The sequence below is a fragment of the Delphinapterus leucas genome, chromosome 11 (genome assembly GCF_059928025.1).
Source record: "Delphinapterus leucas isolate spDelLeu-1000000601 "Yukka" chromosome 11, BTC_Dleu_Yukka2, whole genome shotgun sequence".
In the NCBI taxonomy this organism is placed as follows: Eukaryota; Metazoa; Chordata; class Mammalia; order Artiodactyla; family Monodontidae; genus Delphinapterus; species Delphinapterus leucas.
This window is the reverse complement of record NC_143139.1, coordinates 85444923-85464349: the sequence shown is the minus strand read 5'-3', so window position 1 is coordinate 85464349 and position 19427 is coordinate 85444923. Positions and strand designations below refer to the sequence as shown.

Below are 19427 nucleotides of genomic sequence, written 5' to 3'. Positions count from 1 at the left end.
GTATCTCAAACCTTACAGAAGTCCAGGTTGATCATATCTGGGTTTTCACACTTGTCACTTCTCATAGCTGCTTCTTCTAAAATGTTAATTAGTTAAGCATGCTCCTTGCCTTTGTACATCCAGTTCTATTCTCTGCTCTTCTCCATATTCTGTCTCTAACTAATGACTGTAGACCCTTCTAATATCAAGAAAAGATTGATTTTCTAGGTTTCAAATATCTTAGTTATTTCTTTGCCCCTTACTTTTATCCCCTCCCATAAAAATAAGTTGTCTTCTTTTCAGGGTTTGTTTACTTATGTCAAAGAAGTTCAGAGCTGTATTTCTGACTCTTTTCCTTTTACCTGCAATTAAAATTTTTTTCAGGTAGTTTCATTTTCTAGCAATATCCATTACTAAATTCCTATAGATGTCAAAGTTATCCTTTTAAATCTGTTCTCTGAGATGATATCTCACCTAGTAAAGGGAAAAAACAGACCTCCATGCTGAGCTTAGACAAGGAAGTGGTTTTTGGTCTTGTTTTATGGGGATTTTTTTTAGTTTATTGAGTTTTGTTTCTTATCATAAAGCAACACATGTTCGTCGTTGTAAAATTGTCCATAATCCCCATACTCAAGACTACCACCACAAATATTTTGGTGTGCTACTTCAAAAAATTATTTCTCCAATTTGAGTAATATATTAGAAAGGCATTCAATAAATAGTTTTAAATGAATGAATATTCTTTTTTCCAGTGAAATGTTCTGCTGGGCAACAAAGTCTTCCTACTTGGAAAGGGATGGTATTAGAAGCAGAGCCATCTTTGGGCTACAGGCAGAGCGTGAAGAGGGACCACCTAAGTTGTTCAGGGCCTGATCTCTGCTGATTGCATCTTTCCTTAATATTCTATGGATATTAACAGCATTAAAGTAATTTTATTTAGCGTGTAAGAGATAGTCAATAAATGTTAGTTTCCTCTAGCAGTTTGTATATGTTTTATTTCCATCTTCTTTGCTTATTATTACTAAACTAAGAAACGTCTTCAGTTTGACTTTCTTCTTGATTTTCAGGTTGTCATTTCATAATACTAAGTGACATTGGCTATCACTAGTTCTTTGCATGATTGGAACAGAATGACATGGTCACATGAGGGAGGATCACTAGGCCAGGGTTAATGAACTCCCAGCCAAAAATTATTGTATTTAAGAAAAAAAATTTTTTTTTGGCCACGCCACACGGCTTGCAGGATCTTAGTCCCCTGACCAGGGATCGAACCTGTGCCCCTTGCAGAGGAAGTGTGAAGTCCTAACCACTGGACCACCAGGGAATTCCCTTTAAAAATTTTTAATTGCATATTAAATATTGAATAGGTAAACAATAATGACATCTACAAGGTATAAAGAGTAATAACACAGTGACCACCAGGACACTCACCAGTCAGCTTAAGAATTATAACACTACCAATACCCTAGTACCTATACCTTCTAAAGATACCTATCTGCTCCTCCCTCCTCCCCAAAGCAAACTATTGATTCAGAATTGTATGGCTAAAAAGTTTTTGCTCTTCCCTATGATTATGCATTTATTTGGATACCTAAAAATATATGGTTTTAGTTTTGCGTGGTTTTGAAATTTATAAATGGAATCAATGAATTTGTGTTTAACTGGCTTTCTTCTTTTGCTCAGCATTGTATGTGAGATTCATTCATATGGGTAACTGTTGTTCATCTATTTTAGTTATATAGTATTCCATTGTATAAATATTCCATGATTTTTTCATCTATTCTTCTTTTAATGGACTTTTAGGTTGTTTGTAGTTTTTTGCTATTAAAAATCAAGACTGTGAATATTGTTATATTGTCTCCTGAACACATTCTGAGGGTTTCTTTCGGACAGAAAGTCTTAACCATTTTTGTGCCATGGATTCCTTGGGAAGTTTGGTGATTATTAGGGACTCCTCGAAATAAGGTTTGTTTGTTTCCTACCTTCCCCCACCTGCCACCTCACAAAAATAATTCAGGCCAAAGAAAAGACATTTTATCTGTATATCAGGAGTAGACTGAATTCCTGTTGACTGATAATCCTAAATTCTTAACTGACATTTAAATATTAGATTTTAATGAGTAGCATTAGCAGTCTGGAAACTGGATTAGGGAAGCATATTTTTATAGGGAAAATGAATTCAGCTTTTGTAAGGCTTAGGAAGAAATGTACTAATTTGCTATTCCTGGTGTTTATTTGTATCATATTTCTAAGCACTCCTCTCCCAAAGAAATCATCTTTCGTCACATGATACACAAGGCTGTTACTGGCAATGGGGCATTGAAGGGATGCTAGTAGATGGGAATGTTGATTCTAGCTCAGAGAAGGAGCTGGCCGAGAGAATCAATCATCCAAAGCAAATATATATTCATGTGTTTTATATATTTATTTAAATTCCAAGTAATACATCTAGAACATGCATAATTAGCTGGAGCAACAAAGTTGCCTTTTAAGGAGGTATATTTACCCAAAGAAGTTGTGCATATTTCATAAAAAACAAACAGACCATGTAAAATACAGTCTACGCTTGGTTAGATTTTTGATGTGTTTTCCCAGTAAAAAAGAATACATTCCTTAAATAATCATTTAGTTTGAAAATAAAGCATGTTTCATTAAGAAGTATCTGATACTTACTGTGCTTTTAATAATTCATTTATACAGTGTTCCAAGGAAACACTGATATCCTTGTTAACCTGTAAAAAAATTAATAAATTTAAACCTGCTTGACCTTTAAGTCATCACAATACCTTTAAAAAGAAATTGCATGGGAAGGGAACTTAAATTAAATTATGAGACTAAGAATGTGGGAGGGATGGAGGAAGAAATGCAGAGATAAGGAGAGCAATCACTATGTGGTTTATGACCACAGATTTCTTACCCTTGTACTTTAGAGCTAAAACAGACTGTGGAGACATCAATTCATCCATTTTTTTTTTAACATCTTTATTGGAGTATAATTGCTTTACAATGGTGTGTTAGTTTCTGCTTTATAACAAAGTGAATCAGCTATACATATACGCATATCCCCATATCTCCTCCCTCTTGCGTCTCCCTCCCACTCTCCCTATCCCACCCCTCTAGGTGGTCACAAAGCACCGAGCTGATCTCCCTGTGCTATGCAGCTGCTTCCCACTAGCTATCTATTTTACATTTGGTAGTGTATATAAGCCCATGCCACTCTCTCACTTCGTCCCAGCTTACCCTTCCCCCTCCCCATGTCCTCAAGTCCATTCTCTACGTCTGTGTCTTTATTCCTGTCCTGCCCCTAGGTTCTTCAGAACCCATTTTTTTTTCTTTCTTAGATTCCATGTATATGTGTTAGCGTACAGTATTTGTTTTTTACTTCATGACTTACTTCACTCTGTATGACAGACTCTAGGTCCATCCACCTCACTACAAATAACTCAATTTCATTTCTTTTTATGGCTGAGTAATATTCCATTGTATATATGTGCCACATCTTCTTTATCCATTCATCTGTCAGTGGACACTTAGGTTGCTTCCATGTCCTGGCTATTGTAAATAGAGCTGCAGTGAACATTGTGGTACATGACTCTTTTTGAACTATGGCTTTCTCAGGGGATATGCCCAGTAGTGGGATTGCTGGGTCGTATGGTAGTTCTGTTTTTTTAAGGAACCTCCATACTATTCTCCATAGTGGCTGTATCAGTTTACATTCCCACCAACAGTGCAAGAGGGTTCCCTTTTCTCCACACCCTCTCTAGCATTTATTGTTTGTAGATTTTTTTGATGATGACTCTTCTGACTGGTGTGAGGTGATACCTCATTGTAGTTTTGGTTTGCATTTCTCTAATGATTAGTGATGTTGAGCATTCTTTCATGTGTTTGTTGGTAATCTGTATATCTTCTTTGGAGAAATGTCTGTTTAGGTCTTCTGCCCGTTTTTGGATTGGGTTGTTTGTTTTTTGATATTGAGCTGCATGAGCTGCTTGGAATTTTGGAGATCAATCTTTTGTCAGTTGCTTCATTTGCAAATATTTTCTCCCATTCTGAGGGTTGTCTTTTCATCCTGTTTATAGTTTCCTTTGCTGTGCAAAAGCTTTTAAGTTTCATTAGGTCCCATTTGTTTATTTTTGTTTTTATTTCCATTCCTCTAGGAGGTGGGTCAAAAAGGATCTTGCTGTGATTTATGTCATAGAGTGTTCTGCCTATGTTTTCCTCTAAGAGTTTTATAGCGCCTGGCCTTACATTTAGATCTTTAATCCATTTTGAGTTTATTTTTGTGTATGGTGTTAGGAAGTGTTCTAATTTCATTCTTTTACATGTAGCTGTCCAGTCTTCCCAGCATCACTTATTGAAGAGGCTGTCTTTTCTGCATTGTATGTTCTTGCCTCCTTTATCAAAGATAAGGTGACCATATGTGTGTGGGTTTATCTCTGGGCTTTCTATCCTGTTCCATTGATCTATATTTCTGTTTTCGTGCCAGTACCATACTGTCTTGATTACTGTACCTTTGAGTATAGTCTGAAGTCAGGGAGCCTGATTCCTCCAGCTTTGTTTTTCTTTCTCAAGATTGCTTTGGTTATTCAAGGTCTTTTATGTTTCCATACAAATTGTGAAATTTTTTGTTCTAGTTTGGTGAAAAATGCCATTGGTAGTTTGATAGGGATTGCACTGAATCTATAGATTGCTTTGGGTAGTATAGTCATTTTCACAATGTTGGTTTTTTCAATCCAAGAACATGGTATATCTCTCCATCTGTTTCTATCATCTTTAATTTCTCTCATCAGTGTCTTATAGTTTTCTGCATACAGGTCTTTTCTCTCCTTAGGTGGGTTTATTCTTAGGTATTTTATTCTTTTTGTTGCAATGGTAAATGGGAGTGTTTCCTTAATTTCTCTTTCAGATTTTTCCTTATTAGTGTATAGGAATTCAAGAGATTTCTGAGCATTCATTTTGTATCCTGCCACTTTGCCAAATTCATTGATTAGCTCTAGTAGTTTTCTGGTAGAGTCTTTAGAATTCTCTATGTATAGTACCATGTCATCTGCAAACAGTGACAGCTTTAAATCTTCTTTTCTGATTTGGATTCCTTTATTTCCTTTTTTACTCTGATTGCTGTGGCTAAAACTTACAAAACTATGTTGAATAATGGTGGTGAGAGTGGGCAACCGTGTCTTGTGCCTGTTCTTCGTGGAAACAGTTTCAGTTTTTCACCACTGAGAATGATGTTGGCTGTGGGTTTATCATATATGGCCTTTATTATGTTTAGTTAAGTTCCCTCTGTGCCTACTTTCTGGAGGGTTTTTATCATAAATGGGTGTTGAATTTTGTCAAAAGCTTTTTCTAAGCAGCCGCAAGGCACAGGGAGATCAGCTCGGTGCTTTGTGACCGCCTGGAGGGGTGGGATAGGGAGAGTGGGAGGGAGGGAGACGCAAGAGGGAAGACATATGGGAACATATGTATATGTATAACTGATTCACTTTGTTATAAAGCAGAAACTAACCACTGTAAAGCAATTATACCCCAATAAAGATGTTTTAAATTAAAAAAAAAAGCTTTTTCTGCATCTATTGAGATGATCATATGGTTTTTCTCCTTCAATTTGTTAATATGGTGTATCACGTTGATTGATTTGCGTATATTGAAGAATCCTTGCATTCCTGGGATAAACCCCACTTGATCATGGTGTATGATCCTTTGAATGTGCTGCTGGATTCTGTTTGCTAGTATTTTGTTGAGGATTTTTGCTTCTGTGTTCTTCAGTTATATTGGCGTGTAGTTTGCTTTCTTTGTGACATCTTTGTCTGGTTTTGGTATCAGGGTGATGGTGGCCTCGTAGAATGAGTTTGGGAGTGTTCCTCCCTCTGCTATATTTTGGAAGAGTTTGAGAAGAATCGGTGTTAGCTGTTCTCTAAATGTTTGATAGAATTTACCTGTGAAGCCATCTGGTCCAGGGCTTTTGTTTGTTGGAAAATTTTTAATCACAGTCTCAATTTCAGTGCTTGTGATTGGTCTGTTTATATTTTCTATTTCTTCCTGATTCAGTCTCAGAACGTTGTGCTTTTCTAAGAATTTGTCCATTTCTTCCAGGTTGTCCATTTTATTGGCATATAGTTGTTTGTAGTAATCTCTTATGATCCTTTGTATTTCTGCAGTGTCAGTTGTTACTTCTGCTTTTTCATTTCTAACTCTATTGATTTGAGTCTTCTCCCTTTTGTTGTTGATGAGTCTGGCTAATGGTTTATCAATTTTGTTTATCTTCTCAAAGAACCAGCTTTTTGTTTTATCGTTCTTTGCTATTGTTTTCTTCATTTGTTTTTCATTTATTTCTGATCTGATCTTTATGATTTCTTTCCTTCTGCTAACTTGGGGTTTTTTGGTTCTTCCTTCTCTAATTGCTTTAGGTGTAAGGTTAGGTTGTTTATTTGAGATGTTTCTTGTTTCTTGAGGTAGGCTTGTATTGCTATAAACTTCCCTCTTAGAACTGCTTTTGCTGCATCCCATAGGTTTTGGGTCATCATGTTTTCATTGTCATTTGCTTCTAGGTATTTTTTGATTTCCTCTTTGATTTCTTCAGTAATCTCTTGGTTATTAAGTAGTGTATTGTTTAGCCTCCATGTGTTTGTATTTCTTACAGGTATGTTTCCTGTAACTGATATATAGTCTCATAGCATTGTGGTCGGAAAAGATACTTGATACGATTTCGATTTTCTTAAATTTACCAAGGCTTGATTTGTGACCCAAGATATGATCGATCCTGGTGAATGTTCCATGAGCACTTCAGAGGAAAGTGTAATCTGCTGTTTTTGGATGGAATGTCCTATAAATATCAGTTAAGTCCATCTTGTTTAATGTATCATTTAAAGCTTGTGTTTCCTTATTTATTTTCATTTTGGATGATCTGTCCATTGGTGAAAGTGGGGTGTTAAAGTCCCCTACCATGATTGTGTTACTGTCGATTTCCCCTTTTATGGCTGTTAGCATTTGCCTTATGTACTGAGGTGCTCCTATGTTGGGTGCATAAATATTTACAATTGTTATACCTTCTTCTTGGATTCATCCCTTGATCATTATGTAGTGTCTTTCTTTGTCTCTTGTAATAGCCTTTATTTTAAAGCCTATTTTCTCTGATATGAGAATTGCTACTCCAGCTTTCTTTTGATTTCCATTTGCGTGGAATATCTTTTTCCATCCCCTCACTTTCAGTCTGTATGTGTCCCTAGGTCTGAAGTGGGTCTCTTGTAGATAGCATATATATGGGTCGTGTTTTTATGTCCATTCAGCCAGTCTGTGTCTTTTGGTTGGAGCATTTAATCATTCATCTGTCAGTGGACATTTAGGTTGTTTCCACGTCTTGGCTATTGTGAATAGTGCTGCTGTGAACATAGGGGTGCATGTACCTTTTTTTTTTGCGGTACACGGGCCTCTCACTGTTGTGGCCTCTCCCATTGCAGAGCACAGGCTCCAGACGCGCAGGCTCAGCGGCCATGGCTCACGGGCCCAGCCGCTCCGCGGCATGTGGGATCTTCCCGGACTGGGGCGCAAACCCATGTCCCCTGCATCGGCAGGTGGACTCTCAACCACTGCACCACCAGGGAAGCCCTATCCTTAATTTTTTTCAAGTGTTCCATCACAACTGTCACCCACCTATAATTAGTCCCTTCCCCCAACTCTGTTATTTCAGATAATTTACCAATTTGCCTTTATCCTGGGACTTCATTTCCAGAGCCATCCACCCTCTAGCTCTGTCTGGACTCTGTCGCCAGCCCACTGCACAGCTCTTCCCCTGGAGGTTTCCCTCACTCTCTCTTAGGTTGGCACTTCTATTTTCTGGATCTCAGGTCTTTCTCTTTCTTGGTTCTCTCCCTCATTTTGCATCAAAACATTTTCAAGAAAGTTCCAAAGAGAACATGGGATAATTTTTCTGAGTGCCTGCATGTCTTAAGTTGACTGTAGTTTACCCTCAACACTCAGTTGATAAATTGGGCACAGACTTATAGACTGGAAATACTCTTCTCTCAGAATTTTGAAGGTATTCTCCCTTTTCTACTAGTGCAGCTGTTGAAAAGTCAGATTCTTGTTACTCATATATGACCTGGTTTCTTTTAATTCATAGCAAATAGTTATTATGTTCTTTGTATGTGTCCAGCACCGTTCTAAGTGCTCTGACCTGTTTAATGCTCATCTCATCATCTCTATGAGAGAGGGATTGTTTTCCCTATTGTACAGGAAGGCAACTGCGGCATGGAGAGGTTAAGTAGCTTGGAGGTGGGAGAAGGCTGTTGACTGGGCACTTTACTGTTGGAGGATCTGGGGTAGTTGGCCATTTCACGGGGAGCCGTCCAAGTTTGAACATCTAGCCTCCTCTCTGGGGAGTTATACTCCCGCCTGCCTCTGTTCTTGGAACAAAATAAAGGTCTGAAAGAACCCCACTGTGAACTGTGCAGACTTCCAATTCATCCTCATCCTCTGCCAGTACCTCGTAGTGTCTGGTACCCTTGAGACCTGAGTCATTCCCATTCAGTTTCTCTAGAATACATCCCTTTATTCTCCCACCTGGGCAGGACGGTTGAAAGAATGATGAGAGATTGCAGACATTTGCTTACTCCATTCACAGACTTTTATTTTTTTTTATAGTCAAAACTTTTATATTTAGAATTAGCCAGCTGGACACAGTTTGAATGATCCCAGTTTTGTTGGCAACATCCAAAGCCTCATAGTCAGGAGCCAGTCAAACATATGCCTTCTTCTCTCGGTCAGGCCTGATCAGGGTGTTGACCTTAGCCACGTCAGCGTCATAGAGCTTCTTCACAGCCTGTTTAATTTGGTGCTTGTTGGCCTTGACATCCACAGTGAACCCCAGCGTGTTATTGTCTTCTGTTTTCTTTATGGCTGACTCGGTGGTGAGGGGCAACTTGGTGATGGCGTAGTGGTCAAGCTTGTTTCTCCTAGGGGCGCTCTTCTGAGGATATGTGGGCTGCTTCCTGAGCCACAGTGTTTTGGGCCATCAGAAGGCGGATGACATCCAGATCTTTTTTTGTTGCTGTGGATGCCTTTCAACACTGCTTTCTTGGCCTTCAAAGCCTTTGTTTTGGCTTCAGCTTTGGGAGGTCAGGGGCTTCCTTCTTCCCCTGTGGCGCCATCTTCGTGAAAAGTCATTCACAGACTTTAAAATAATCCTTTGGTGTTAGCCTCAGCACTACTTGGTCCTTACAAGTCCAAGCTTGTCATGGATTCTACAGGGCATACTTACTGCCTTCCTTTCTCAGGCATCCCCCTGGATTGGTATTTAAGTAGTAGCCCGGGCAGCCCTGGTCAGTGAGTTGCCGCTGCCCCAGCTGCTTGCACTTTGTATTACGAAACACAAGTGTACAGGAAATGATAGGAAATAAGATAACCATGTAATTACCACCCAGCTTTATCAACCATTAGCAAATTATTTAAGCAACTATTTCAAAATGCTCAATAAAAATACATCATACCTATGGTTGGTGCCTCCTAGATATCCCTTCCTGGTCTTATTTCATTCTCTTCCTAGCAGTTATTAGCATTCTAAATTGGTATGTATCATTGCCATGCATATTTTTATACTATTGCTACAGATGTGTGTATCTATAAATAACATTGTTTTTAATATTTATAAACCTTATTAGAATCATTTATTTATACTGCTTTTTTCATTCAGCCTTACGCTTTTGAGACATACTCATATTAATTCATGTAGCTCTTTTTCATTCATTTTATTTATTTATTTTTCAAATATTTATTTATTTGGTTGCACCAGGTGTTAGTTGCAGCAGGCAGGCTCCTTAGTGGTGGCTTGCCAGCTCCTTAGTTGCAGCTCCAGGGCTCCTTAGTTGGAGCTTGCCAGCTCCTTAGTTGTGGCATGAGAACTCTTAGTTGCGGCATGCATGTGGGATCCAGTTCCATGACCAGGGGTCTAACCTGTGCCCCCTGCATTGGGAGCGCAGAGTCTTATCCACTATGCCACCAGGGAAGTCCCTCTTTTTCATTCATTTTAGCTTCTATATAAGTGTTCAGTTGTATGACCTAAGAGTTAACTTAGCCCTTCTTGTTTCAATAGACATTTCAGTTTATTTCCAATTTTCGGCTTTTACAACAGTGATGCAGTGAATATCCTTGCACATCTCTCTTAGTGTGCATGCATACAGTACACCAAGATATTGGTCTTCCTGGTCCTTGGGTAGCCACATGGGACCTGGACCCAGCAGAGCCCCTTAGGCTAGCCTCCTTTAGCCTACATAGTTTTATCCTTTTAGGGTTGCAAGAGGGAAAAAAATCATTGTTTCTAGTGGAATTGCTGAACTAAGGAGCTGCACATCTTCACACTTAACACGCAGTGCCACATTGCTCTCCAAAGTATTAATAATTGTGCACGTTGGCAACGTGGAGTTCTTTTTTACCAAGACAATGTACTTCACTGATGGATGAGAACTTGGGCTTTAGTGTTAGACTAAACTTGAGTGGATGAGTTTGAGCCTGACTCCCTATGAGCTGCGTGATCTTGGGCAGACTTCTTATACTCTATAAATGCCTTTGTTTCCTCATACCTCAAAGAGGGATAGTAAAAATCGATAGCATTTTACAGAGATGTTTTGAAAATTAAATCAGTTCATACATGTTAACCTCTTTGAATACCGCATGGCCCCGTAAAGGGCCATTTCAAAAACAATGTTCACTATTATTGTTGTTTAAAAGGTGATTTCTGTCAGTCAGATGGATATGAAATGGAGTTTAGTGTGGTTTTAATTTACATCCCCATATTATTAGTGAGGTTGGGCATCTTTTCATATATTTATTAGAGCTTTAGGTTTCCTCTTCTATTCTGTTGAATTGTTTCTTTTTCTAATGAACTGTAGGAGTTCTCTGGATATTCTCTTAGTATTTGAATACTAATTTTTTTGTCAGTTATGTGTAGTGAAGAGATTTTTTTCCAAGCCTGGGGCATGATTTTTAACTTTTATTTATGGTATTTATTGAACCACAGGAATCTTTAATGTAAGTTATAAACGGTTCCTTTAATATGTTGTGCATTTTATTTATGAAATCATTCCCTACGTCAAGGTCTTAAAGACCTTCTCTTACATTTTCTTATAAAACTTTTTGAGTATTGCTTTTTTTTGGGTAAGATATGCCTAGGCAGATATTGTTTTTATTTTTTAATAAATTTATTTATATCTATTTTTGGCTGTGGTGAGTCTTCATTGCTGCACGCGGGCTCTCTCTAGTTGCAGCGAGCGGGGGCTACTCTTCGTTCCATTGCGCGGGCTTCTCATTATGGTGGCTTCTCTTACTGCAGAGCCCGGGCTTTAGGTGCGCCGACTCAGTAGTTGTGGCTTGCGGGCTCTAGAGCACAGGCTCAGTAGTTGTGGTGCATGGGCTTAGTTGCTCCACGGCATGTGGGATCTTCCCAGACCAGGGCTCGAACCCATGTCCCCTGCATTAGCAGGTGGATTCTTAACCACTGTGCCACAAGGGAAGTCCAAGTATTGCTTTTTATATTTGTCTTTACCTGGAATTTATTTGGGAGTATGAGGTAAGGATGCCATTTTAGTTCTATTTTGTGTTTATGGACCATATGGTCTCTGTCCCAACTACATAATTCTGTCATTGTAGTACTAAAACAGGTTTCTTACCCTCTCTGACTCACCTTCTCCAAGTGAACATTAGAGATGATAACAGTACCTACTTAATAAGAAGGTTGTGAGGATTAAATAATAGACTAAATACACAATAAATAAGCAAATGGGTAGAGTTGTGTTCCAATAAAATTTTATTTACAAAAAACAGGCAGCAGGTTGAATTTGGCCCATGGGCTATAGTTTGCCAACCCCCGTTCTAGACAAATCTCCCATTCAGTGTAAATGTTATACCACGAATTAGTAAATTATATATCACATATGTATGATGTATGTTATATAAATTTATATAAATATACTCATATTATTAATATATAAATACATAATGTTATAAAAAATATACAATATGGATTTATTTGTTTGTATTTCCTGCCAATCCCAGAGAAAATAGCTACCCTCATTCTCTTTAAAACTTTTGTTTCCTCCAGCACATATTACTCACACAATCAAAAAATTTCTTTATTGAACCTTGATATACTCCAGTAATACAGAGTTTACTACATAATTCGTTACATATATAGACAGCCCAAATTGTTGGGTTTTTTTTAAGTTGTTTTGGTAACTTTTGGTAACTTTTACCCTTTACCCTAAAACTCTACCCTATGACACTGTGTGTTATAAGCCAGTGTCTCCTGACACAATAACCTTCTTAAGTTTACATCTCCTGCCCTCCTTGCCCAGGACAAACAGTTCTTGTTCTCATAGGAGTCTCTTATATGAATGACCTTGTCTCCTGCTGATTTTTATGCCCTCAATCAGATATCAAGGGTCTACTTTGTGAGCTAGTCACTCTGCTAGGTGCTGGAAGCACAGGGGTGAACAAGTTCCTAACACACTGCCGAGTTGTGGCCTGACCCGTCCAGGGTCCAGTGTGGGTGGCTCTCTCTCGGTCTGTACACTATGCTTTTGTTAATGTAACTTGAGACTGTGCCGCCTCTTTACGTTTCTCTTCATCTTCCTAAACTGAGGCTCTTATTAATTATCTCAAAGTAAGTGTGGCAGATATGAGGCCCGTTTGGGTTTTGTTCTCCTCAAATGAGGAAATTGAGGGTTAATGGTAAGAAGCTTGCCCAGAGTCATATAGCTGATAAATGGCCAAAGTGGAAATCCAATCTAGATCTTATGACTTCCAAATCCAGGATTATTTCTAACATTCCATGCTTCCTCCACACGCAAAACAGATTGTCATGAAGAACAGGACAATATGATTCCAAAACAGTCTTTGCCATGAAACACTAAGGAAGAATCAGCCTCATACAAAAGAAAACAGGACTTAAAGTACAACCTCTCTCTCTGACTGATGTCCAAAGACATGCGAAGTTCCCTCGTCTGGATTAAGTATATGGCTCTCAGCTTGGACAAGCCACCATCCTTCCTGGTAAAGGTGTCAGAGCTAAACCACAGCACAGAAGTTTGGAACCCAAGGCAGACACCTCACCTTCATGGCCTACTTGTCAGAGTAGTAAAAGGTCACAGACCCTGGGCTCGGCTAGACCTAGGCGGGCTTCCTCCTTCACGTACCAGTGTTCCCACTACCACGCAGACGTCTGTTGAAAGTGTACTGTGTGCCAGGCACTGAATTACTCAGCCTGTCATTTCATCCTCACAACATGCTCGTGAGAGTAGATGCCATTGTCATCTCTAATGTCCACTTAGAGACACAAAGAGGTTAAGTGACTTGCCTGTAGTTAGCCAGCAGGTATAGAAATATGCCCTTAACCAGTATCCTGTACTTGCCAACTTGTCCCAAACCAGTGAATATTAACCTCTCTAATCCCAAACCCCTTTTAATACTTCAGGTGTTTGAAAACTAGAGAATCCTCTTACTCTAAATGGATGAAAGAAAAAAATCATTTATCTGATCCCAAAATTCAAAGCATTACAAAGGTCTTAATATTCCTGATATCCTAGAAAATACTTATATCACCTTAGTGTTTGAATAGCCCTTTGAAATATTTTGACCCTACCTATCTATAAATATATCTGTATCTGTATCAACAAGTCATTCCTCAGTGCCCTTACCTTCTGGTGACTGTTCTTACCATTGAAACGAAGTTTTCCTTGACAAGCCACCAATGGCCCTATAATTAGTAAGTAAATGGTCGGTTCTCCATCTTTATTTTATTTGATTGTACCTGCAATAGGAAAATGTTATTCCTTATTTTTATTTCCTTCTTCGTATGTTTTCTTCCTTCTTCACAGATTTATCATATAGGAAGAAGTTGAAACAACAGTGGTTTGGCAAAATGTACAATACTATTAAATGTAAGGAACATGGTGGTTTGGGGAAGGCTAGAAGAAAATGAGAAGATATATGTGACAAGTGGAAGAAGAACTTTATTAATTGCAGCAATACATAGTATTTTTCTTGTGAAAAGAAAATGTTACTGTCAATTAACTCTTTCTTCTTTTCCAGTGAGGTTCTTGACTTAGACGCATTCTCTTCCCTTCAGAGAGCAGTGGCTTAGGCTTATGGCTGTGTTTACTGGGCTAGGACTGTCCAGGCGACAGGAGTGATCTTTGGTGCTCTCTTCTAGGTGTTTACCTTGCTGTGGATTGCTGACTGGATGGTCCATCATTTCTGGAGGAAAGGAAAGGACCCGGATAGCTTCTCCATCCCCTATCTGACGGCACTGGGTGATCTGCTCGGGACAGCCTTGTTAGCCTTAAGTTTTCATTTTCTTTGGCTTATCGGAGATCGAGATGGAGATGTTGGAGACTAATAAATCCTACAAACCACTCTCAAGTTACCAAGAAGGAAAACACAAAGACAACCACTTATAGCTCTTTTTCAAAACTTTTATTTCAGTAGTTTGACTTCTGCGAGGGTAATCTTCAGTTGGCCCTGATTCCATTAAATGGCCTTAACATTTTATTTTTAAAGAATTTGTGCTGAAACCAGAATGAACAGTATTTGTGCTGCTTTTCATAGAATAAATGATAATTTGACATAGACATAGACTCAAGCTCTGAAATAAATAGGAAAGAATATAGGATGTTTACAATGAATAATTTTAAAACCACAGACATAGCAGAAATGTAATGTATTACTGTTTAACTCATAATGCCACGTTAAAGGAAACAGAGTTCTGGTTTAGCCTTTCTTGTCTCACAGATGTGTTGTACTGCAAAGCAGACTATAAAATGAAAGGGGCCCAACCAAGTTTGTAATAGTTCTAACTATGCCCACCTCTCTGCCAGCTGAGGATCCATTTACCAATTACTTTGCTCCTAACCTAACCTCAATATGGTCTGCTGAGTATGAGATAAACTCACTTTTACCTGTTTGTATGAATTTCCCTGTGCTGATGCTAATTTAATTTCAACTCTGCAAGTTCTCGGCAGGCTACCCTTTAAACGCAGAATGGCCTTTAATGAAAGCAATGGGTCATTTTTTTTTTTTTTTGGCCGTGCCATGTGGCATGCTAGCTCTTAGTTGCCCGACCAAGGATCGAACCCGTGCTCAGAGTGCTAACCACTGGACCGCCAGGGACGTCCCATCAGTGGATCATTTTTGATCATTGATTTGTTGAAAGAATGTTGATCTTTTTCTGAAGACTTAATAGTCCAAAATAAGATAACCTGAGCTGTGTTTGTAGAAACAAGATGGTGTGAGAAATTGTGCGTGCTTGTGTGTGTGTGTGTGTGTGTGTGTGTGGTGTGTGAAAGAGAGAGACAGAAGCTTTTTATGGAGAGCTAAATCTTTGCTAAAAATTGTTGATAGCAAAGATCATAGTGGGATATTAGCATTCTGTGGTTATTCTTTAGCGCATTTTATTGGTATGCTTTAGTCATGTGGTGCAAAAATTTTGCTACTGGCCAGAATTTAGTATTTGTTACCTACCTTATAATTAATACTTTCTTTTCATTAAAAAAAACTGTACCATTTAATATAACCAAGCTATCATAAGATTTAGAATGAGCAAATGATTCATTCGCTCCTCTTAAGAACTCTATTGAAACTGGTAGGCTTACCATTTTAAAGGAGAAATCAGTGGGGTTGCTTTGGTTATTTTTCATGCCTGTGCACATCATCTGTTTGCACAGGCTGATTTCTATGTGGGAGACTATCAGGTACACTGCTATGTTTCTCAAATATTTTTCTAAAACTCTGATTGTATTCTGAACACTTGACCAACACCTTAGTCATTCAATAGGTAAGCATTTTTATATTACATATAGTTCATTTTTTTAAAAATGCAGTGGAATCTCTCAAGACTGTCAGATATTTAATAATTTAACTGATAAAGGGAAGAAGAAATGCACATCGACTTTGATCGTGTGGTTTAAGTTGTCAATTAGTGTTAACATTATATAAGTAGTAGGTTGTTTATAAATATATTGGGGGAAGTGTTCCTATTAAGCTCTTTAAAATAAGGGGACTGTGGTTTAGAGTTATATATTTTTGCTTATTTTGAAACTTTATTCCACTCTTCTGCCTTATAATGAAGCTGCTGAGGCAGAGAACTGAACTAATTATAGAATTTCTCCTTTGGAGAGTTATATTGTCACATAGTGAACATTCTTATAAAAGAAAGAATGATTAAGTTGATGAATATTTAGCTGCAAGATTTTTTACTTTTAAAATATCCATGAATAATTTCTTCGATTTTATTGTAAAGCATTTGTAAATTACTTATTTACATTTGGGCTATATGATTCAGAAGGATTTATGTTTCCCAGTGATTTATATTTTCATTTTTTTAACCTAAAGAAGTGCACAGCAAACCACATTTTTAAAGCATTTACCAACAACTTTAGTGCATTACATATTCCAAAACACATTCAAATACATGTATTATTTAGTACTCACAACAGTACATGTGAAATAGGTCAGGTAGATATTCCTATCTCTATTTTACAGCAGAAGAAACTGAAAATCAGAGAAGGTACATTTTTAATGTTGCACAGCTACAGAGTACCCACATTGTGATTAAGTACAGTTCTCCAGTCTCCTAAGTCAGTGCTATTTCTGTGACCCTCCAAATGTACCAAGAGTACCTAACTCATTAACTGAGAGGAAATCAACTAGAGAAACAGGATTTTCTAAAGTAGAATAGAGTATTGCTACATCTTTCCAATTTCAGACAGGGAAATCTTCATTTAATATATCTTGATGGTAAGTATAGCCAACTCTAAATTATTCATGTTCCTAAGACCAAGGAAATCAAAGATAAATGAATACTTTGGAAGAAAGAACAATGCTTATTTCATAGAATATTTAATTGCCACCACCCTTCCCAGATCTAGCCATTTTCCATGAGATGCTAATAGATAACTAGGATGACTGATACGAGTTCTGTGCCCTCTCTCTTTTGCTACCCAATCTTGGTTACAGCAACAAAATGTCTAAAAGACATGTAATGGGAAAAAAAATAAAGACATGGAAAAATCAGTCACCAATCAGCTGAATTAATTTATAAAAGAGGTTTAAATTTCTTTTAAAAAATTTTACCGGTTTTTTGAAAGCCTTCACATAAGTATGGAACCAATAAGATAACTTTGCCTACCCACAAAAATCATTTATTATCAGTCTTAACATACAGCGAATTCACAATATTTATTTTTATACAACGTAAGTTTGCTTTCTGAACTTCTTCCCTTCACGAATTAATCAGGCACTTTATTTAAATACAGATAGTCTTCTCAAAGACATTTTTTATTTTTCCCTACAATCATTTTTTTCTTTAAGAAATAAAGTTTCTTAGAACCTCATACAATAGAAACTGATGGTAATGTATCTTCTGGGAGACATCAAAAATTCCACGACGTAGACTATCAATGATGTAGCTAAGTGAAGTACATTTTGAAGGGCCTTTCAGTAATTGGGCTTCCTTGCCTTATAATATAGCTCTAGTATAGTATACCCATTTATAAAAGGCATCTGCCATCTTTGAATTGTTGTAAACCAAATAATAAAATTTAAGATGTATTTACCCAGCCTTGTTGTACTTACTTCTTGATAAACCAGATGAACACTGAGCCTGTGTGGAACTCAGAAGAGACTGGGTGGTCCGTGTATATACGTTGTGTTTATGAGCATAATAAATTGGGCTTTGACCATACCTAGAGCTCCACTCCATTGCTTTACCACTTTTTCACTGTTAGGTTCTCTCCTCATCATTCAGCTTAGGTTCCTTGGCCCATCAACCAATACATCCTCAACTGCCTCCTTCATACTTACTGGACAGCTCTGGTTAAATACAGCTCTCTGCCTATCCTTTGCCTACATTTGAACAGCTGAATATGGTTCATAAAGAACCCATGACTGCTAGGACAGATCTTTACATTCATAACCTCAGACATCAAGTTAACCCTCAGCTGCCCAGCAGCCTCCTCTATTTCTCTAATCACTTCACTCTCTGGGAGATCAGGCTTTTGTCCCCACCACTTTACTGAAAGTACCCCCATCAGGGTCACCAGCAGTCTCCATGTTGCAAATCCAGAGATCAGTTCTCAATAAAAATCCTCATCTTACTCAGCCTCTAAAGGTATATGACAGAGTCTCCTTCCTCCTTGAAATACTTTCTTCACTTGGCTTACAAAAACATCTGCCTTTTGCTTTCTTTTCTGCACCGCTGGAAGCCTCCCCTCTGTCTTGCTGGTGGTTCCTCCACCTCTCAATCTCTAAGTGTTGGAATGACCTACATCTCAGTTTTTATTACCATTTCTCTATTTTTTATCCCTCATTGTTTCAAATGCCATCTATACCTATTATTCCTAAACTTCTCAGTCTAGACTCTCACCCGAGTTCCACATTTGTATTTCCATACTAAACAACCAATGGATCACTGAAGAAATCACAGAGGAAATCAAAAAATGCTTAGAGACAAATGAAAATGAAAACACAACGATCCAAAACCTATGGGATGCAGCAAAAGCAGTTCTAAAAGGAAAGTTTATAGCAATACAGTCTTACCTCAGGAAACAAGAAAAACATAACCTTACACCTAAAGCAACTACAGAAAGAAGAACAAACAAAACCCAAAGTTAGTAGAAGGAAAGAAATCATAAATATCAGAGCAGAAATAAATGAAATAGAAATGAAGAAAACAATAGAAAAGGTCAATGAAACTAAAAGCTGGTTCTTTGAAAAGATAAAATTGATAAATCTTTAGCCAGACTCATGAAGAAAAAAAATGGAGATGGCTTAAATCAATAAAATTAGAAATGAAAAAGGAGAATTTACAACTGAAACCACAGAAATACAAGGGATCATAAGAGACTACTGCAAGCAGCTTTGTGCCAATAAAATAGACAACCTGGAAGAAATGGACAATTTCTTAGATACAATCTTCCAAGACTGAACCAGGAAGAAATAGAAAATATGAACAGACCAATCACAAGCACTGAAATTGAAACTGATTTTAAAAACTTTCAACAAAAGTCCAGGACCGGATGGCTTCACAGGTGAATTCTATCAAACATTTAGAGAAGAGTTAACCCCTATCCTTCTGAAACTATTCCAAAAAATTACAGGGGAACACTCCAAAACTCATTCTATGAGGCCACCATCACCCTGATACCAAAACCAGACAAAGATACCATAAAAAAAGAAAATTGCAGGCCAATATCACTGATGAACATAGATGCAAAAATCCTCAACAAAATACTACCAAACTGAATCCAACAATACATTAAAAGGATCATACACCATGATCAACTGGGATTTTATTTTAAAGACTTATTTTTATGTGGACAATTTTTTAAGTTTTTATTGAATTTGTTACAATATTGCTTCTGTTTTATGTTTTGAGTTTTTGGCCGTGAGGCATGTGGGATCTT

The 19427-nt window shown here is 37.7% G+C and overlaps 1 protein-coding gene and 1 pseudogene across 1 annotated transcript in view; one reads left to right on the top strand and one right to left on the bottom strand.

Annotated features, from left to right (window-relative positions):
* Positions 1 to 18216, top strand: part of SLC41A2 (solute carrier family 41 member 2) — a 132627-nt gene extending 114411 nt beyond the window's left edge. Inside the window, exon 11 of the mRNA XM_022599802.3 lies at positions 14180 to 18216. Coding sequence (XP_022455510.1) covers positions 14180 to 14365 — 186 coding nt within the window. The 3' untranslated portion in view covers positions 14366 to 18216. The remainder of the gene's footprint in view (positions 1 to 14179) is intronic.
* LOC149748067 (large ribosomal subunit protein uL23 pseudogene) lies at positions 7968 to 9489 on the bottom strand (annotated as a pseudogene).
* Positions 18217 to 19427: the final 1211 nt, after the last annotated feature.